This window comes from Fusarium phalaenopsidis, assembly GCF_050370095.1.
Source record: "Fusarium phalaenopsidis strain FUZ10S chromosome Unknown contig_32304, whole genome shotgun sequence".
Taxonomy (NCBI): domain Eukaryota; kingdom Fungi; phylum Ascomycota; class Sordariomycetes; order Hypocreales; family Nectriaceae; genus Fusarium; species Fusarium phalaenopsidis.
In genome coordinates this window covers 1,131,430-1,151,338 of record NW_028145404.1, presented here as the reverse complement: position 1 = coordinate 1,151,338, position 19,909 = coordinate 1,131,430, and the positions used below count along the sequence as shown (strand labels likewise).

The 19,909-nt window shown below is 54.6% G+C and overlaps 5 protein-coding genes across 5 annotated transcripts; 2 read left to right on the top strand and 3 right to left on the bottom strand.

Annotated features, from left to right (window-relative positions):
- Nucleotides 1–2,592: 2,592 nt before the first annotated feature.
- LRP88_09657 (uncharacterized protein) lies at nucleotides 2,593–4,782 on the bottom strand (the record flags this gene model as incomplete). Its single annotated transcript, XM_083246138.1, has 2 exons — nucleotides 2,593–4,668; nucleotides 4,729–4,782. The coding sequence occupies 2 exons, from the start codon at nucleotides 4,780–4,782 to the stop codon at nucleotides 2,593–2,595; spliced, it is 2,130 nt and encodes a 709-aa protein (XP_083097251.1).
- Nucleotides 4,783–11,471: 6,689 nt separating this feature from the next.
- On the top strand, nucleotides 11,472–12,995 carry LRP88_09656 (MeaB bZIP transcription factor; the record flags this gene model as incomplete). Its single annotated transcript, XM_083246137.1, has 3 exons — nucleotides 11,472–11,663; nucleotides 11,912–12,626; nucleotides 12,679–12,995. The coding sequence occupies 3 exons, from the start codon at nucleotides 11,472–11,474 to the stop codon at nucleotides 12,993–12,995; spliced, it is 1,224 nt and encodes a 407-aa protein (XP_083097250.1).
- Nucleotides 12,996–14,667: 1,672 nt separating this feature from the next.
- LRP88_09655 (concanavalin A-like lectin/glucanase domain-containing protein) lies at nucleotides 14,668–15,831 on the bottom strand (the record flags this gene model as incomplete). Its single annotated transcript, XM_083246136.1, has 1 exon — nucleotides 14,668–15,831. One exon carries the CDS (start codon nucleotides 15,829–15,831, stop codon nucleotides 14,668–14,670), a length of 1,164 nt encoding a protein of 387 aa, XP_083097249.1.
- Nucleotides 15,832–16,539: 708 nt separating this feature from the next.
- LRP88_09654 (uncharacterized protein) lies at nucleotides 16,540–17,391 on the top strand (the record flags this gene model as incomplete). The annotated part of the gene is made up of 1 exon (XM_083246135.1): nucleotides 16,540–17,391. One exon carries the CDS (start codon nucleotides 16,540–16,542, stop codon nucleotides 17,389–17,391), a length of 852 nt encoding a protein of 283 aa, XP_083097248.1.
- A 350-nt stretch (nucleotides 17,392–17,741) lies between these two features.
- LRP88_09653 (rRNA processing/ribosome biogenesis-domain-containing protein) lies at nucleotides 17,742–19,853 on the bottom strand (the record flags this gene model as incomplete). The annotated part of the gene is made up of 2 exons (XM_083246134.1): nucleotides 17,742–19,677; nucleotides 19,729–19,853. The coding sequence occupies 2 exons, from the start codon at nucleotides 19,851–19,853 to the stop codon at nucleotides 17,742–17,744; spliced, it is 2,061 nt and encodes a 686-aa protein (XP_083097247.1).
- Between the last annotated feature and the right edge of the window lie 56 nt (nucleotides 19,854–19,909).

The window sequence follows — 19,909 nt, the reverse complement described above, 5'->3', positions numbered from 1 at the left end:
TTAGTCAGTCAATTGCGTCAAGCCGATGTTTACCCACCTCGGTAACTTTACCGGTCAGCGATCGAGCATCATTTCGCTCTGTGCCTCGGCCGCTTCCCCTGGCGCCGAGCTACTTCAAGACGCCGATGTATCATGAGGTTTGTTTGCTCGGGTAGGTCAATATGCCGGACCTTGCTTGGGCTCAAATAATCTGACAAGCCTACACCGGAAGTGGCTTGCAAACAAATTGGAGCTTCCTATCATCCATGTTGAACCAGTTCCACATGATACAGTTTCTAATGATACAAGTCGGTTTGCTCGTAGGTGAATGCATGACTGACTACCTTATGTACTGCATAGGTCGTAACTGTAATAACCAATGATACCATCCCGTCTCACCGGCCTGTAAAGAACCTCTTCAACTCAGCCCCAACTCTCCCCCAGTCACCAACATCACTACTCCTCTGTTCCGATCTCCCTCTTACAGACCCCTCCTCGCTCAGGCTCGCAGGGATCCTCCTCAGTCTCCTCCCCTCTGTCGTTCGCACTGGCGCCGTCAATGGCTGGTAACGCTCTAGGTACTCGGATGACTGTGGTGCTGCGTGCGTTATCCGCTGCATGTGCGACGTGAGGTGCGAAGGCAAGGGGCTGGCGGCGCGGATAGTCGACAAAGGCAGCGGGTAAGGCGTCCGCATCACCTGGTCGGGGTATTCGGGAGGTGTGCAGTATCCCGACGAGTTGATGTCCGAGCGACGACGTGGCGAGGCCAGTCTCGACGAAGGTCGTTTCAGGGGTTCCTCTTTGACCAAGGTGAATGCTTGTTTTCGAGACGGGGTTGGTGATCGAGAAGCTGGTGCCACGGGGAGTGAGGCTACGAGCTGAGATGCATCTTTTGAGGCCAGCTCTAGGCTCTTCGCTGGTGATACAGGTGGGTAAACTGAAGTCGGCGCGGAGGCGGGTTTCCGCAGGTGAGGCGGAGTCTGAAGGTAAATGTCGAGGGCAGACGGTTGCTGGCTTTGAAGTTTGACAGCGTGATTTGGCGCTTGTTGCATGAACAATGGGATCGGCTTCAGGGGACTCGGCTTGAAGGATGGACCGTTGATAGGATCGAAGATGTCGACCCAGATGACCGACTCGGAGGGATCTGCCAAGTTGACTGACATGTTGTTGGCCTTGTTTCCTTCGCTGCCTGCTCCATCTCTGCCGGCCTGTTGTGACGTTTCCCCAATAGAGGGAGCTTGCTAGATATTATTGTCAGCCAGCCAACACTTGAAGCGCCAATGAAAGAAGACTCACTTTAGCACTGTTCTTCTCGTCGCCCTTGGCCGCCCATCTCCTCCTCGTCAATCCTCCATCCACCCTCTCAACCCTTCTGAGTCCCCTTTTCACCACCACACTCTCCTCCCTCACATCATCCACCTCGGCCTCAACCACACAGGCCGCGCATAGAGGAGCCTCTGTAACCTCCCTGCCTCCACATCCACTGCCTTTGACACCTTCCTCTGCCGTCTCCTCGCCCTAAAAGAGAGCCTGGACTGGCACCCCTCGACAGATAGCCCTGCTCCCATATAGCAGGCATCCGTAACATGCCCGATGCCAGAAACACCACCCAAAGCTAACGCATTCGTCGCCTCGGAATATGAGTTCTCCGCAGACCCAGCAGATGGCGAGGTCGAGAAGCGCCGCGTGGCATGGGGAACAAGCGAGACGAGCTGAGCGACCAATGACGTGGGGGGGCCCGTTAGAGAGGTGGAAGCAGAATGTACACGTGAAGATGTTGGCCTGGTTGCCCGATGGCATGGTTGAAGAGTCTTAGGAGGGGCGTGGCGCAGTGATGATCAACATGTTAGAGTCAGCTAATGTAATGAGTGTGTAGAAGTCGGTTAAAGCTGGGGATAAGGAGGCCATCACAAGATTCCTCGTGGAATAGTGATGCCATTTGGATACAATGTGTTGGGCAGAATTGAGGAGACTCTAGGTAATAAGGTGTTTGCCGTATTTCCCCTGGCGCTGTAATGGCAGGAGCAAGTGACAACGCAGAAGGAAAGCACAGCAACGCACATGGACAACGGTGAGCATGAGCATAAGCAGGAAGATGTACACTTGATGCTTGATCTGGTGACAATTGAATCCTACACAATCAACTACATGATGAACTCGATTCATCCGGTTTTCTCACAGCCTGAACCCTTTTGCCGTGAAACGCCCTGAACCTGAACCTGACCCTTGACCCTTTGCCGTGTACCGGGGAAACAAAAACAAAAACAGAACCCAATTGGGTTTAATCAACCGACTCAATCCGCAGGTTCCATGCAAACAAACAAGTATGCAGACCTCTCAGCCTGGAAAAGCACAATCTCAAAAAACTCCAGCTGAACAAGACCGTCGCTCGTCATATCCCGCGTCGTTCTCTTTCAGGACTTGGGCTAGTAGGCAGCCAGGTTTGTTGACCAAAAGAAAGTCGCTAATATCAACATATTCAGTCAACAAAAGCTACAGGCAGCCAAGGTCCAGAAATATCAACGCGCAGGTCGTATTATACAATCATTCAAGGATGGGAAACTTCAATCAGTTACCATTCCTCGTTTTGCTTCGCTCGTCAAGATAAAAGGCCTAGACCCTGTTCTTGGGGCGAGCGAGCATGTTGAGTCGGCTCAGACTCAGAACGGCACGCTTCTTGCTTGGGGTTGCCGTATTAGGAGTTCGGGGAACCGCACTGCCAGCTCTGGTCTTCTTTGCACTAGGGGTGCTGCCGAGGAGGCGAGGAGCGAGAAGAGCCTCACCCTCGGGGACGTGCTCGTTCTTACGCTTCTTGGCTGCGCGTTCTGCTTCCTTCTCCTCGGCCTCTTCCTCGTCCCAACTGGCCCGGTGGCGCTTCTTGTTGGACATGCCGTGAGGAGCTCCAACGAGAAGCTTGGTAGGGCCAGGCTCATTGTTCTCCTTGTTCGCCAGGGAGACGGGGGCGGTGGACCCAGGGAAGCTACCAGGCATCTCCGTGTTAGGCTTGAGGGACTGTCGGACATGGCGAACGCTCGATTGGCCAGGCGAAGCTCCAAAGCCAGCAGCAGGTGTCTCTCCAAACTCGATGGTATGATCACTGCGGAAGGTGAACTTGCCAGGGACGGATGGAGCCTGGAGCTGAGGCTTGGGAGGCTCAGGCAGAGGTCGGAATCCAGAAAGATCAGGATATCTAACATCGCCTGAGTCGGTCTTAGTAATCGCCTCGTCAAGACCCTGGAACGTCACTCCCAGGTTTCGTGTCAGCCGAGTCTTGAACGAAGACTTCTGGGGAGAAGGAGAGCTCTGCTCGGTCGAAATGCGTGAGACCTCTGGGGTGAAAGCGACATGCTTCGTCACCTTCCGTCGAGGAGTAGTCAGCGGAACCGGTGGCAAAGCCTTGTCCTTGTCAGCCTTGGGAGGTGCAGGGGTCTGAGATATCATGGGCTGTGGGATCGCAGTCTGGGCATTTCCAGAGGGAGTCCTGTTTCCTCTCATAAAGGACTTGACTCTCTCAAGTCGACCTGAGCTGAAGACGCGGGCTCCGGGAGTAGTTGTCTTTGCAGGAGAAGTAAGTGTTTGGGCACTGATAGACTTGGGGAGGCCACTCTTGAGATCAGACTTTGAGGGCGACTTCACTAGGGAGATGGTTGGCTTGCCCGTGTGGGCGAGAGAAGCCTTGGTTGGGCTCATCAGCCGTGCCAGGCCTGCGTTTGGAGCTGGAGCTGGAGCTGGAGCTGGAGCTGGCAACTTGGACGCGCCGTTTCCACTCGACTTGGGTCGAGGAATAGACGAATCATCACGCGAGACTGGTCGGTCTGTCGACGCGTCGTCCTCCATGCGCTGCTTGAATCTCTTCGAAGGGACGCGTTGTTGGACATTGGGGTACAACTGGGTCTGCCTGGGGATAGCAGACTTCTTGGGTGATGGGGACCGTTGGAACTCGTCAAGATCAGCTCGAGAGGACTTGCGCTTGATGGCCTGGGTCATGCGAGGCGTGGCTGGTGTGGGGACATCAAGCTCTGCCTTTGAGGGCGAACGCTTCAGACCAGACTTGCCCGGAGAGTTAGTCGGGGTCGTGTTCAGGTTGGTCTTGGAGTGTGTTCGCTTGAGAGACACGACAGGCTGGAAACGTCCGTTCTGGGCTCTCCAGGCAGAGGGGTGGTTCTCGATCGAGTCCATCTTCTTGAACTCTGCCATATGGGCCGCGCTGAAGCGTCCAGATTTTCCCCTGGGCCTGGCAATCTTGCGTCCGAGAGCATCAGTCTCGGTGGCCTCCGCCTCTCGTTGGGCAACCAAGTCGGCCTTGAACTTTGCAGTTTGCTCCTTGAGCCCCGCCAGCAGTTGCTGGGCATCGTCACTCAGTTCGGACTCGAGACCCTCGCGTACGTATCGGAACTTGAAAGGGGATGTTGATCCCGCGGCCTTCGACGGCGTGTCAGGTTGGGCATTGGGGCCGTTGTCCTTGATATCCTCGAATCCCAGTCTCAGGGCCGACGAGGGCTCACCCATGGTCTGGTGAGCTTTGCTGGGGTGCATTTCATCGTGAGGAGGCTTCACCGCCGATGAGGTAGGCGTCGACGGCACGGGAGCGGGCGATGATAGCGCGGCATTCTTCTTCTTCGGCGGGGAACGCTGAGGGGATTCAGCCTGTTCGGCGACGGACGACAGGGTAGGCGCCGCGGCTTTGGTCTGTGATATCGGGTCAGGTTATCGATCCAGATGATTGATGATGCCATCGCGAGAGCTCACCTTGGAAGCAGTGGCGCCGGCCAGCCGAGCTGAGCGACGGCGCGGAGGGGACATTGTTAGTATGTGGTCACAACTCGAAATTTATGCGACTTGTTGGCAAGCAATTTCAGCAATTAGAGGGACGCGATCCTCGTGTGTCTTGGGTCGTTGATATGATGTCAAATCTTTGCTGGCACGAGTGTTGTTGGTGGGGATTTGTTTACATTGGCCGAGGTGGTCCAAGCTCCCCCTGGTGAAATAACAAACTTGGATGGGGAGATATACAGTGCGCTAACACAGTGTTTTCATCATAACTCAGCGTCTGCACTGTATTGTCGTCAGCTGACCTACCCTGTGGCACGATGAAGAACGAGACTTTTGATCATGATCCATCACGAGTTCAATAAAAAAAACACGATACTTGAGCTCGTCCTAGTCACGCGAATTTCACCCGTTTCCTATGTGAAGAACCGGTTTGCGAAATATGCAAAGACGTCATTGTGTTGAGCACATAGACTTTGCATTCCTCGGAACTCTATGTGCAAGGAGACGTTGCCAGGGCGGTTTCAGCCATTAACAAGAAACAGCTTTGTCGAGGACACCACAGCAACACACAAATACCCGTGTCTCAGCAGATAGTCATATACACCCACAACACTGGAAGCACTAGACCGAATGGAACATGGAATTACTCGACTGCCAGTTGGCGCTGGAAAGTCACGTGGACCATGACTCTTATTATCTCGAGTGTCGTGTTTCTACCACTGAGTTGCCTTGGTCTATCCACTATTGGAGATGGTATAGGTAGGGTAAGAGAACTTTCCAGCTCTATCCAAACTGCCAGGGTGTAATTGACTCAATCAACCTACTTAAGAGACAGGTCTAGTTCGTTGGTTTGGGCCTTCGCTGACATTGGATGTTCATCACCATCAGAGGCCCCAGGTAGCTCTCAAAACGCGGGCACTGCAACTACTGGACTTGGGCTACAATATATAGAGTTGGTTATCCCATGTGTTGTCATACGCCCTCGGTTCGTACTTTGCCAGAGTGTTAGGATGTTAACAGACATGCCGCTGTCATAATGCCGTTATCTGTTGGCCATATATACCAAGTGCCTCTTTTGTGGACGTAGGCTGGTGTGCTATTCATACCTAGCACATGTGAGCATGATTGACTCATGCTCCCTACCACAGCTCTTCTAGAGGCTTACAATAACCTACCCATGGGACCGTGTTCTCCGACAACTGCCGCGCAACATTGCGTGTCTCCGCGAAAAGAGACTCAAATACCAGTACCGACAACATGGGTTCGCTTTCGTGTGAACATGTGGCTGCTTGAAAATCTCCGAGACCGAGATGGCATGATGCAAAACATACATACCCATCACAAATTCACATGTTTTCCCAGTGCCAGCGCGATCCAAGCACCCACTAGGCAATGGCAATTTCAGGCCAGGCAGATCACAATGTCCAGAGGAGAATTGACTTCAGACCTGCCTCTTTAATATCAGCTCGGATCACTTATATCATCGCCCCATGGAGCGGAATGCTGCGCATAAAACCGGAGACTGGCGGAAGAGCGATGCGAGACTCCGGCTGAATGCTGCCCGAACCGGGCATCGGACTAGTATAGTCCGGCGTCTCGTCATCGTCAGAGAAAATCGCGAGAGCCTCAAGCTGGGGGTCGCATCCTGTCAACCTCGATGGACGGGAGCGGCAATCGACGAGACCGCTCCGAAGCAAAGCGCGATGAAGCGCGATGAGATGATCGAGAACAAGACCCGACGGGACCTGCTGCACCGCTTGAAACGCAGGGGCCTCAACTGAAGCTCATGGTTCTCCCCCTCAGGGGTTGAGAGCATCGCGGTTGCGCTCCCGGCCGCGATTCGACAAGAGGGCCTGCTCGAAACGAAATTCACGGCGATTTGGCCGAGAACGTGGCCAGAAGTGCTCACGTCACTTTCTCTGAGCGAGGCCAGGCACCATAACCACCAGGCCAGGGGCAGGGCAAAGAGAGCAGCTCATGGGGTGAGGTTCGTTGGATCTGGTCCTTGTGCCGTACAAAGTGGCCTAAGCCACGCTAGAAATTTTCCAGAAATCAGCTATACCCACTTTTGTCTCAGCCCACCGTCTTTAGCACCATGCCGTGACCGGGGCTCGCCGATCATCCCGGTCTTAAGACTGCAAAAGCCCAATTCAAGGTCAGCTGAGGCGCCAGTGTTTTCATGTCATGTCCAATGAGCCTCCTGTTAGCAGTGGTCCCTCGTTCGGTGAGGAAACTATGAGGCAAGAGGCTCGTTGGGGCATCTTGGCCAGGCAGCTGGAACTTATGACCGTGATCCATAGCGCCATGTCCTCGTAGTCTGATGAGATATTCATGATGCCTGCTTTTAAAGGGTACAGCTTGGGCAACACGGTTGTTTAGCAACTTGATGCACAAGTTTGTATCACTCACCGGACGGTGAGGCACGGTGAAAGCCTCTGCACCAGAACGGGAGTACCATAACGCCTTGTTGGGTTGGTTCAAGTTGTCGTGCAAGGGCGGAAGCTAGCACCCAAGGAAGCTAGATTCGTGACAAGGCATCTCGGATGCAGGACGGGTGGGTTTAGACGAACTGCCTTCGACTTATTCTGGCCCAGGATCAACCGCCCACTGCGTAGTATTGTCTGCAGGGGTTTGATTTGCGTCTGACCTCGATCATCGATGCGGTCCTTCGGCAGTGAGTGATAGGGCGCAGTTGACAACTCGAGGAGGCCGATATCGTACTTGCGAACTGTTGAGCCTGCAACACGCCATCGTCAAAATGCCATCGCTTCTGGACCATGTGGGCTCCCCAAAGCTAAATGAAGACTGATCTGGATATCCTCATTATCCCACAAGGCGGGTGATCTGGGGAAGCAACCATAACTCGACACGTTGAGTCCACATCCAGAGCGAGCTTTACGTATGACTTACCCCAAGAGGTGATCATCGACGGGTCTATCCCTCGGGGGTCTGTGGGCGTGATCAGCTAGCCACCAACTATTGGCGGGAAATGAACGACGGGCAGAGTTTTCAAGATGGCTTCTGGAACGATGTATGGAATCCAACTCTCACATCGTGTGAGGCTCCACACGGCCCCATTGCAACGACTCGCGTCGACTAGAACGATGTGATGCATCGTGGCATCTTGGACATGGACTATTGATTGGCAGTGTCTCAGCTGCCTCAATTGTCGAAGCAGGTGAACAGTCTTCTGGTCTTTGACAAGGGTCTACATCCCGGAAAGAAGACGTGTAGTTGTCGGCTTGGCCGGTGACGGATGCTTTGCCTGTTGGATCACCGTTCATGCTACCGTTGCTTTCTATCCAGTCGTCGTCAAGTAGGTTTCCACAGCGAGCACGGTCGTGATGCGAACTCGTGTCGCCAATAACCAATGTGCACGTCTACCCAGGATGACCTGTTCTGAGAATGTACCTATAGGCTCTGTCAGTTTCACTCGCATGTCAAAGCTTCCAAGTCCTTGGTCGGCACAACGTCCGGTTGGTGAAATCCATGTTGGGCTCGCGAGCCAGGGATGCCGGCTTGCAAGGTCATGTCATTGAGAAATGCCGTCACGGCCACGCGCCTAGATGCAATGCCTGGGAGTTGATGTGTGGACTGAAGCAAGACAAGACAGGAGGAAGCTGGTGGAAAGGGAGCTGTCTCGCTTATCTCACAATGTGGCTTGGCCGTTGCAAGAAAGCCGTGTGTCTAGACCGACCTGGCCAGCCTCAACTTGTGGTATGCTCGACCCCAAATGTGAGAAATCGATGAGGATGGAAGTTGGCATGACCGGGTCGCACGAACGTGTCCAAGCGTCATGTCAGTTTCAGGCACTCGCCTATCAAAATGCACTCGTGAAGTGGGAGCCTGGTTTTGATGGTTCTCAAAAGAACCTCATGCATCGAGATGAAACCTTGAGCAATGCCTTGAACTCAAAAGGTACCAAGGCGAAGTCGAGGCTGTACAGTACATGTATAGCATGTGGTCGCAAGTTGAGAGTTTTGAAGCCGAACTGGCCGGCATGCGAGACATGCGGCGACCAAGTGGGGATCACGATCATGGGGCCGGGGGCAATGCAAGGTGAGCCTGCGTATGCTTCCGTGAGGAGTAGTCTTGTTTGGTATCGAGTTTGTGAGGGACTTTGCGAATTCTGTCAACGAAAGCCGAATTCGAGAAATAGCTTGCGTGTCGGCATAAGCTGTATGTGATGCAAGTGTCTCTGAATCTCGTGACATGCTTCGGGACGTCGGAGATCAGAAGGCGACGGCCCAGCAAGGCGGATTGGCCCTTGACAGACAGCCACAGTCGCACCGTGGCACGGCTTGTTGGGCACACTGACCTCTCTGTGGATTCGTCATGCCGGTAGAGAGGTTTGCTCCATCTCTGGGTACAAGTTAATCAACACGGCTCTTGGGCCACACAATTGAGGAGCAAAGTTTGAAATGTGTGCTGCCGCATAATCGGCTAGAGCAACAACAGCTTCGTGGACTGCTGTTAATGAAACAATGCCCGCGGTGCGGAGGTTTCGGACGCAACAAGCTCCAATCCGAGAGGAGAGTTCTTCACGGCAAGGATCAAAGTGCCTCAAGGCCCGGGTCCAGCGCTAATCGAAATACGGGTCAGGTGTGGTGCTGACCGCTCCACCATGTGCTCGTTCGTTGTCGTAAGTCAGACTTGGACATTGCGCTGTTTCCTCCTCCAGGATCTTCGACTCTCGGTCTTCGCGGAAACCGATGCGATAGAGGGACGACGGCTAGTGAGTGGCGTCCAAGATGGCGTTGTAGCTGGGCGAAGAGCTGAAAGGCGACGAGATAATAGGCGGCAATTGTATCGGCTCTGAAGCCTCGCGGTAATCGAGCATGACGTACCACAGCATCGACGAGGCTCGATACAAGCAACGCCTATCTTTCGACACCACAGGGGGCCTGAAAGAGGAAGGGTGACGAGACCTTCGGGTGCAGGCCAGCGGGGCGAAGCAATCCCTGCCCGTAAGTGGATAGCAAACGATGGATCGTTCCCTCAGTTTTCTAGAAGAGCAAGGTTGAGAAACAAAAGAAACGGTGTAAATAAGCATGAAAGGACGATCAATTGGGTCGAGCGAAATCACGGGCTAACGTCCGAATGATGGAACGAAGCGGCAATTTTTTTTTTGCTCCTCAAGACGACTGGGAAGGGCATCTCTGTCCGAAGACGGCTGCAGGTCTTGAAAATTCTGACAGCCATCAGTCTGGCATGCCGAGCAACGATTGGAGGATGGGGTGCGAGATTTGACGCCGCGAAGCAGGAGGCACATTTTGGCACATGCCACACCACCACCACCACCAACGTCCTGGGACTGGGCTGCCAACTCTCTTTGCTCTCTCCCAGCCAGCCAGCCCAGCAACAAGAGCATCTCCGGCGTGAGAGTGGGAAGCGGGGGCTCCGATGTTGCAGCCGACAAAATTCAGCCAACCAAGACGAGTTGTCTGGCCTTCCAGCGAGCCAGCAGCAATCTCCTCACACGAGCGAAAATCCCCTCACGTCTTTCTCAGCCAGCTGAGAAGAGGCTGCTGGAAGATGGTGTCGTCGCTTGCACAGAGCGTGGGATGATGGCATGGGGGATGGCCTCTCAATAAATCCTTATCTTTCGCGGCGGCGCCGACCGTCAGAGTTGAAATTTTCTGCTGCACTCTGCTGTGTCTTGCTTCACCCATCAAGAAACAGCTCCTACATTTGGTGCTATCCAGGTCCGGTTAGTCTGGGTGGGATGTGGGCGATGGCTGCGGCGTCGGCGGATGGGCTGTCCTTTGGGATGGCAGATGGAGGAGGTACGAACGAGAGAGGCGGCCGAGGTGTAATATCCATTGATTGGATCCCAGGCTCACCGTTCCGAGTCGAGCGAGATCACCTTGGCCTGTGCACCTTCTCCCGTGTCTCTCGAATCCCTCACTCAATCTCCCATCAGCAGGCGAGACGAGATGGGGCTAGGCAGGCACCGAGTCCGAGTCCTGGAACAGACCAGACCAGCCCAAGTGGAGGAATTCAAGGTGAAGAGGAGAGGAGGCCATGGATGGGTGGTGTCTGCTGTGTGGACTGGTTTTTTTAGTGGGTGGTGCCGCTGGCTGGTGCGTGATCCACTGATTCCCACCTGGACCATGCTTGGCCAACCCACCCGTATGCGCTCCTGATTGGCCCAAGGGCTCAGGCCCTCGCAGTGCACGCAGAAAAGAAGGAGTGCCCTTGGCCGCCCCCTCCTCGCAATTCCCATTACATAAAAGAGTACGGGACGCTGCCTCCCTTGCGCGCGCTCTTCCTGTTATCTTACTTCCCCCCCAAAAACCGACGCGAATTACAGCCCGTTTTTATCTCGTCGTAGAATTTCTTACGTTTCGGACGTCCCTGCGACATCCCACTGAACTGATAGGCGCCTGTTAGACGCGCTCAGCAATCACTCGCAGAGCAACCATTATCTCAGGCCAAGCAGCGCCTATCGCACCTGATCTCGCCCTATTCGCCGAGCCCCCGTACAACCCCCAACCTTGGCCGCATCTGCTATCATCTTGCGCCCGCCGCCCTTACGCCCGCAACCGCAAAGCAAAAACCCAACGGGCGCACGCTTGCTCTGGACTCGATTCTCTGCGCCCGTCGTCGTTTCGACGTTCCACCTCGTCACGTAACAGAATTCCCGTTTTGCGTCTCTGGGGCGTTTGCCGCCGTGCGGCAAATCGTCTCGAAGCCCCTGCCTGGGTATGGCAGACAAGATGTCCATCGATAAGGCGGATCCGACGCACAACCAGAATAGCAACCATCTCAACGGCCTCAACGGTCATCGTCGAGAAGAGACCGACTCGCCCGCAGGCTCTAGCCCTGACAGGGACCACAACCCGGGGATAACCTCTGCCAATGCTACCCAGGAGGCTCAGCAGCCCAAGAGGAAGGGCGGCCGCAAGCCTGTAAGTGAACCAACTCTTACATACCATCTTACCTACACCCTCTATCGCCTTCGATGTTTGGTCTCGTACATCAACGAGATCGACACGTCGACAATGCAACGATGGTTGCGGGCGTTTCTTGGCCTCACCAGGAGTGTCTTGAACACAAACACCTTCCCCGCCCTTGTCTGCGACCTTGACTCGACCAAGACATCCAACAACACATAACAATGCCATTGTCGGATAGCAACTAACAGACAACGCCAAAGATCTATGCTACATCCGAAGAACGAAAGCAACGAAACAGACAGGCTCAGGCTGCTTTCCGAGAACGCCGAACCGAATACATCAAGCAACTCGAAGAGACCATCCGCGTCCATGAGTCCAACCTCCATAACCTCCAGGCGGCCCACCGCACGGCCGCCGATGAATGTTTGATGCTTCGCTACAAGAACTCTTTACTTGAGCGTATACTTCTTGAGAAGGGCATCGATGTTCAAGCTGAGCTTCGCGCAAAGACTGGTAGCCCCAACCTTGGGCCAACCCATATGCCGCAGAACCTGGTCCAACCACCACCGATTCAGCGTGCTATTATGAACCGACATCACCAGTCTCGTCGATCGAACTCGAACATTGCACCAAAGGCTGAGCCCGGTCCCGTGTTGCCGCCTCCCCTCCAACCACACTCGACCGCTACCTCGCCCAAGAACCGACCAACACCATCGTCGCACTCGAACTCGCCGACAAACACTGGTGCCTTCTCGCCAGCGGCCTCGGACAATGTGTCAATGCGAGGTTCTATGACCAGCATGGGTCGACAGCAGATGCCTCAGCAACAGCCGCCGCAACAACCGCAGCAAATGCCCCAAAACACGCAGGCTTCTAGGCAACCGATGATGCAGTCGGGTGTTCGAGGAGGCCCAGTGTCTTCGGGCGCTTCGTACTACCCCACCCCCGCTTTCCAGAATCACATTGAGCAGCTAGGTAAGCTGATGATGCCTTGGCTAAGTAACGTAAGCTGACAGCGTGGGTATAGAGCAAGAATATGACGCTCAAGCCGACATGATTGATGATTCCGAGATTGAAACACCTGCCGGACACGGAGGCTATCCATCAGGCTACAATGGCGACAACCAACAACCCATGATGATGTCGCCAGCCTCGAACGGACCCGGGCACCAGATGACACCGTCCCACGAGCCCGTTCAGCCGCCACAGACTACACACTCCCAATACCCATCTATGACCCAGTTGTTGGACCAGAACGGTCTGGACTGGGACCCTTTTGGATTGACTGCCAGTATGCAGTTTCCTGCGCAGCAATTCCAATTCGACCAAACCAATATGAGGTGAAGGCGCATACCGTCGAACAGGACCCCGGCACTTATATCGACGAATGCTCCAATCACCGACAGGCGCCCACGGAGCTGACACCGCAGGAGGACCGGCCCTCCTGTGAGCTCCCGTTTGTGCAAGAAATCGAGACTCACGGCTGATGGGGGTTCCTGAGGGGTTGAAATGCCCGACTCAGGCTACCTAGTATGCCATGGCATGCAGCGAGGGGACACCAACGCTTAACGACCACCCTTGATTGAAAGGCAATCTCGCCGCGGTCGACTTGTTGGTTCTTCTCGGCCGTCTGGTCGACGGAGTTGATGCTGCGGGATGTGTGATAGATATATCCTACCGCAACATGCCTCGACAAACAGGCCACCTTCGGTCCTGGCACGCAGTTTGCATTGAAGTGCAGCTCTGGCCGTGACCGGCACTGACTGTCTATTACGACGGCAGGTCTTGTCGACGGACACATGATGACTATTAATATCATGGGCGGAAGACTTTTGATTGTTCATGGACGTTGTCTATTGTTGAACAGCACTAGCAGTATCTTTATATAAAAGTTGTTGATTGTTTTTTATTCTTGGCAACATCCCGACGACATTTGCTTCGACGTTATCGAACCGGACATGTCGCATTTTACTCATCAACGGGAATCGGCGGTGGGAGTGGACTGGGAGGGAATGCAAGGGAGATACCCAACATGATAAAATTTTATGACGCGAGACAGGCTGGGATTGCGTATTGGAAGAGGTTAGACAAGACGAGCTTATTCCACAAGGGTGTTTGATTCATGGGAGGGCGTTGGATATGGCGAACAAGGGCAGGATAGCTTTTTCAGATCTAGCAAGGATACAATCCACCTGTTGGTTGGCATCATGAGGTTTCCATGGGGTAATAGCTCGCGGTGTGCAAATATAGCGTCCCTGTCTCTGCATCACGTCTTCTAGAACGTCCCCATGAGCGCTTCCTTGCCTTGACCATGTCTCACGGGGCCCACGGCGTGTGGGACAGAGGCCAGCCAGTCAAGACTCTTACCCCGGAAACGGGCTCCTGGGCGCTTCTGTACCTGGGTGGATAAGTTACGGCGCCTGCTGAGGTGAAGAAGAGAGAGGAGAAGCAGGTGAGCGGATCGTGGGCCTGGGGAGGAGGCCCCATGTGGGGACTTGAGTTGATGTTGCGAGTCAACTGGTGATGTTTGGCGTAATGCCGGACATCTTGATGGCTTTTCTTGCGCCATTTAGGTCTAGGCTTGGTTTTCTTCTTCTTTTGATCAGGTGGCGAATAGTTAAAATTTTCAAGTCTTATGGTCTCAAAAGACACAGACAAGAGTTAGTGTTGATCCTGAGGTGTTGGCCGTGTCGATGGTTGTCAAGATCCAAGCCAAGGCGGCTCGGCTCCCCTTGGCGGGTCATCAGCGGGATGCTGAATCTGGATAGGATCAGTGGGGACTAGGAGAGGATTGATCCTCCTGGTGTGAACTCGATGCAGATGCAGGGGGAGCCATGGAAATGGGGCACGTTGCGAGGCTGAGAGGCATATTTCGCGAGAGACTTGGTCAAGCATGGCTATCTATAGCATGACTAGTTGGAGATAGGTCTCAATGGATGCAACCGTGGCTCTGAATTAATGTCCTACTCTAACACCAACTTTAACGGGTATCATGCATATCTAGGACTTACACAAATCATGTCATGATCATGATCCCCATGACCACCAGTCCGGTTGTCCAACCTCTCGGAATAGGTGCTGTCACACAAGACGCTGCACTCTTCCATAGCACGTTGGTCTTGCCAGCCTCATCCACATCGTCAATGCTGCAGACGGCCTTGCACCCATTCTCGTCGTCCTCACGGGGTGCCAACATGCCCCTTCTTTCAACATGTCCTGTCTCTGAACGACCATCAAGACTTCTCTTCTCCGATCCCTCACTGTCAGTGCCGTTGTACACCATCTCGATCCACTGGATCTGCATGTACGCCGCGCCATTGAGGCTCATGTTGCCGCTCCAAGAACCCCCGTCACTCCACGCGTTGAACAGAACCTGCGCCGGGTCCTTGGGCGTCTGGAACTCGATGTTGGCGACCTCCTGACCCGCCACGTACCACACGGAACGCGAAGGCGTCCAGTCGAGCCGGTGTACCACCCAGTCGTCCCAGCCGAGGCCCTTGGGGAGGGTGCCGTTGCGAGTCGCCTTCGGAACCTCGTCGCCGTCGTCGGTGAAGGACGGCTGGTTGGTGTACTGGATCCGGTTCTTCGGGTCGTGTGTGAGGATCTCAATGTCGGCTTCCTGCACGTCGGCGAGCTCGTCGCCTTCGAGGTATGTGAACATTGCCATGCAGGCGCCCGCGCTGCCCGTGACTCGGGCGAGCATACGGAGCGAGAGGTAGTGATACGTTGACACAGACTCAAACTCTGCGGCGGTCTGAAAGTCTTTAAGGCGCACCGTTCGCATGGTGAGGAACGTGTCCGATGCCGCATCGTCGTCTTCATTCTTCTCGATGTAGATATTGTTGGGTGAGTTGACCATAAGCACAGAGGCATCGCCCGAGAGGCTCACGCCGCCGCTCTTGCGATTGCTCCAGTCCTGGATATTCCAACTGTCATCCCAATCCTTGCTCTCAAAGTAGTCGCTCGTAATGTCACCCGTCTCAGATGCGTTCTTGATAACATCTGGTACACCGGCGTACTTTCCAAGATCCCGGAAATCAAAGAACTTGTGCTGTGAGTAGTAGGCAGAGTTGGTACCGTTCGTGAGGTAACAGTCGCACTCATCGTCCCCTGCCGCGGCACCGCGTACGACGGTCGAAAATACGGCAAGCTGCAAGTATATTGAGCGGATCGACAACATGGCTGTTTGTTAGTGAAATAGCAAAAGAGGACGAGCCTCAGAGAAGGGCATCACGGCTGATCAAGTATCCTGCGTCGAGGAAGCTCTAATGTCGCCTTATGGGGCGTCACCAGGGTCAATGCCCGCTATAGACGGTCGAGACCTGCTTCGCCTCATGGAGGCCGCTGAGAAGGAGCTCATGAAGCGGAACCCGGCACGTATGACGCTATGACCGGATTTCGGTACTATCATGTTGATGGGCGAACTTGTTGATGGTATATGAAGTTGCAGTTGATTGTAGAAGCTATCACAGTTGTCAAAGATATGTAGGTAGCACTGGAGATATGGATGAGGACCCAGGACAAAGGGATAAGGCTGATCACGTGATGAGACTTGGCCTCGGATCTTCCCAAACCCTGTTCTGAATCGCTCGCGCGGCGTCAGAGGCGCAGCGCATTGCATTCCTCTCGCATTCATATGAACACTTTTTTCTCTCTTGCTCTTCCTACAAATCGCGCAGCGCATGCATCTTCTGCTATGTAAAAAGGCGCAGCTCGCGATTTCCTTGCTCACAAGACACTCGCTCTGCTAAACTCTTCTTTCCTCTCTTCCTCCAACAGGTGCATAAGTATCACGATGACATTCTCGGTTTCCGCAAACTCACCTTTGGGATGATAGACGCTCCAACTATTCATCGCATCGCCGACGCAAGAACAACTGCCAAACGCCATGTCGTCACCTAAGCCGTCGCCTGCCGACGTAGAGAAGCCCGACACTCAGTCGCCGGTTGCGAAGCTGCCAGAGACGGACAACGCGTCCGAGAACGTGGAGAAGGAGGAGGAGGAGGCGGATCCCGGTTCCGATCGCGAGCCTGGTGAGGCTTCGCCAGAGCCCGAATCTTCGGATGCCCCCAACAAGGACGGCAACGCGCCACCTCTGCCAAATGAGCCGACACCGGATGGACCCCCGTTGCCAAATGAACCTGTGCCTGGTGGTCCTCCCCTGCCGAACGAGCCTGCGCCTCAGCCCGAAGACGACGGATGGGATTGCCAATGGGACCCAAACACGCAAGCCTGGTTCTTTGCGAATCGCTTCACTGGGAAAACGCAGTGGGAGAACCCGCGCGTCGCCACGCCAGCGGCCCCGGGTACACAGTCGAGCGTTCCTCAGCCGCCCGTGTCTGAGAAGCCTGCCGCGGGCGGTTACAACCCCGCCATCCACGGCGACTACGATCCCAATGCCTGGTATGCGCAGGGAAACAATGACGATGATGATGCTGGACCATCAACCAGCGCTGTGACCGACCCGTCGGACGTTTATGCTTCGACGGCTTCCTTTAACCGCTTCACTGGACAGTTCCAGGCGGCTGGCATGGGCCCTGAGCGGCATAGCGACGAGGCCAAGTCGCGGCGTCAGATGAACGCCTTCTTTGACGTCGAGGCTGCCGCTAACGCACATGACGGCCGAAGCTTGAAGGCCGAGCGGTCGGGTAAGAAACCCTCCAAGGCAGAGCTGAAGCAGTTCAAGGAGAAGAGGCGCGCCAGAAAGGAGGAGAAGCGCCGCGCTTGGCTGAGGGACTAAGCACGACGGGAGCTGGGGTGGCGCGCGTGACTTGGGGAAGAAGCACTTGGAATTCTTAGATATAGGCGGCATCATTCACTGGAAGGCGTTTCAGAGGAGTTGTGGGGACAGTCAAATGTTTTGCGTGAGTTGTTTGGCTGCGGATGAGGCAGGTAGGGGAATTGTGATTTCCAAGCTCATTGGCATCGATATCATGGATGAATGGATGGATGAGATGACCTTGGATGCAGGCAGACTCGCCGTCTCGCATTGAATATGGACCGAGCTAGAGGTCCAGGAATCAGACCATACACTGAATATATACCCCCTAAATACAGCTTTAACCAATGACTTTTCTACTTTGGACGTATCTATTCGTCGTCATCTTCCTCATCGTCATCATCCAACTCCATGTTCAAGTGAACGCTCTCGTCATCATCGTCATCGTCGTCGTCCTCCTCCTCTGCGGCTGGAGCAGTCGGGACAGGCGCCGCGAGCACCCGATCAGGAGATGACGACTTTTCCAGGACCTGTCTCTTTGGCGGCGCGGGATCCGAGCCTTCGTGCTTCCGTTTGGGTGGAGACCCGGCGCGGGCGTTTCTATCTGTGTCGGCTGCGGTGGATTTGACCTTTTCGCTGGGCGCAAATGGGTTGCTTTGGATGGGCAGGTTCTTCTCGAGCTGCGGCGTGGGCAGAGTCGCTGGCTTGAAGAGATCGCCCGTCTTCTTAGTAGCTGACTCTTCCTCGGCATTGTCGTCCTTCATCTCTTCATCTTGCACCTCCTCGTCTTCCTCTTCCTCACCTGCTACAGGGAGCTCCTCCAGCGGTGGCTCACCCTCAGCCAGACTCTGAGCACAAGCACGAAGGTTGGTACGTAGAATCTCGAGCCCTTGATCGTCAGGAAACTGCTGTGTCAGGTGAGGAAGGATGCTGGGGTACACCCGGCCTCGCTGATCCTTGTACGGGTTGAGGACGCTCGCGAGCATGGCATCGCGGTTACTGGTGACGATAGCTGTCTGGTCGACGAGACCGCGCACAGATGGCTTGAGGTAGCGCTGTGGCAGGCATGATGGAATAATGGCCAGGAGAGCAGAAGCAGTGGCCTTGTGCTCTGGCTCAAGAGGGGTCGCTGCAACGACGGCGGAAGCTTGGGGCTGGAGGAAGAGGTCGGCATTGGCGGCAATGCTGTTCTTCTTGGGGTCTGTCGTAGAGGCTGCTGGCTTCTCGGCTTCCTTGAGGTGTCCCGCGTCTTGCTGTAGATCCCTGCAGCAAGCACCGAGCAGAGGATCCAGGCTTTCGACGGACGATTTTGATAGTGTCGGGCCAGAAAGGATGAGAATTTCTTTCAAAATAGCGTAGCTAGTCATTCGCACGCTGGGGAGGTTGATTCCCGACTTGAATACTCGGACAAGATGGTCAAGGACCTCAGGGGTCAGAGCCACCGTGCTCTGCTCCAAGCGTTGGAATAGAATTTGCAGCAGGTGAAGAGCAGCAATGTGAATATCTGGCATGGCAGCCCAGAGCTCCTCTCTCTCCTCTCGACCGATGGCGGCGACGGTCGGGAGAGCCTGGTCCCAAGATTGAGATTTGGGCGAGAGTCTAGCTATCAGAAGTACTCGAGACGCAGCATCGACCAGGGCACTGGTAGGTATCGTGACGGGAGCCTTAGTGGGATACCGGAGACAGTCTGAGAGATAATGAAACAGGCCGATCAAGCGATCAGCGCCAGCATTGATACCCGTCCACGATGGGAGCTCCTCGGCGGACGCGCCGCCACCATGGGGTTCCCCATCAAGTTCGACTTGCGATCGACTGTAGCCGTTTGAGCCCTCCCATGACTCTTCAACGGCCCTTAGGACTTGGTTGGCTGTAGAATGAAGGTCCTTGAGGAGAAGATCGACCAGCTTGGCCCATTCATCGCTGCCCCCTGACTTGGCGGCGACGTGATGAAGTGAGATGATGAGCCTTCGTGAAGCCTTCTGCAAGCTCTGGGGAACAACAATTTCGTCTAAAAGCGTGGGAACGAGGAATGACCGGATAGCAGCTTTTATTTTGGAGCTGGAGGGGCGGAACGTGGTGGGATAAAGCGGTATCAAGGCAGAGAAGGCGTCGCAGATGGTCTCAACCACAGACAAAGGGGTTTGCAGACTCTCGCCGGAGTTGGCCTTGATGAGCTTGAGGCAAGCGGTGATGAATGCTGGGATAGTGGGAGTGGCGATCTCTCTCACAAGAGTCTGGTATGGCTGGACGAGCATGTAAATCCTGGTGAGAGTGACCACGGCCAACTCTTTGGAGGCGGTAGGATCGCTCTTCTGCATACTGTTAGTAACACTCTGAGTTAGAACAAGTTCAACGCACCTCGACAATAGACAGTAGACCGCCAACCCATGGCTTGCATCCTTGTAGAACTTCCCATCCACCAACCTCCACGACGGCCTTGATGAGACCAATTGCTGTGAACCTGGCCTCACGACTTCGCCCATTCAAGTGAGTGGTGATGCTGGCCTTGAGCTTATGGACCAGCTGAGCGCCCTCGGCA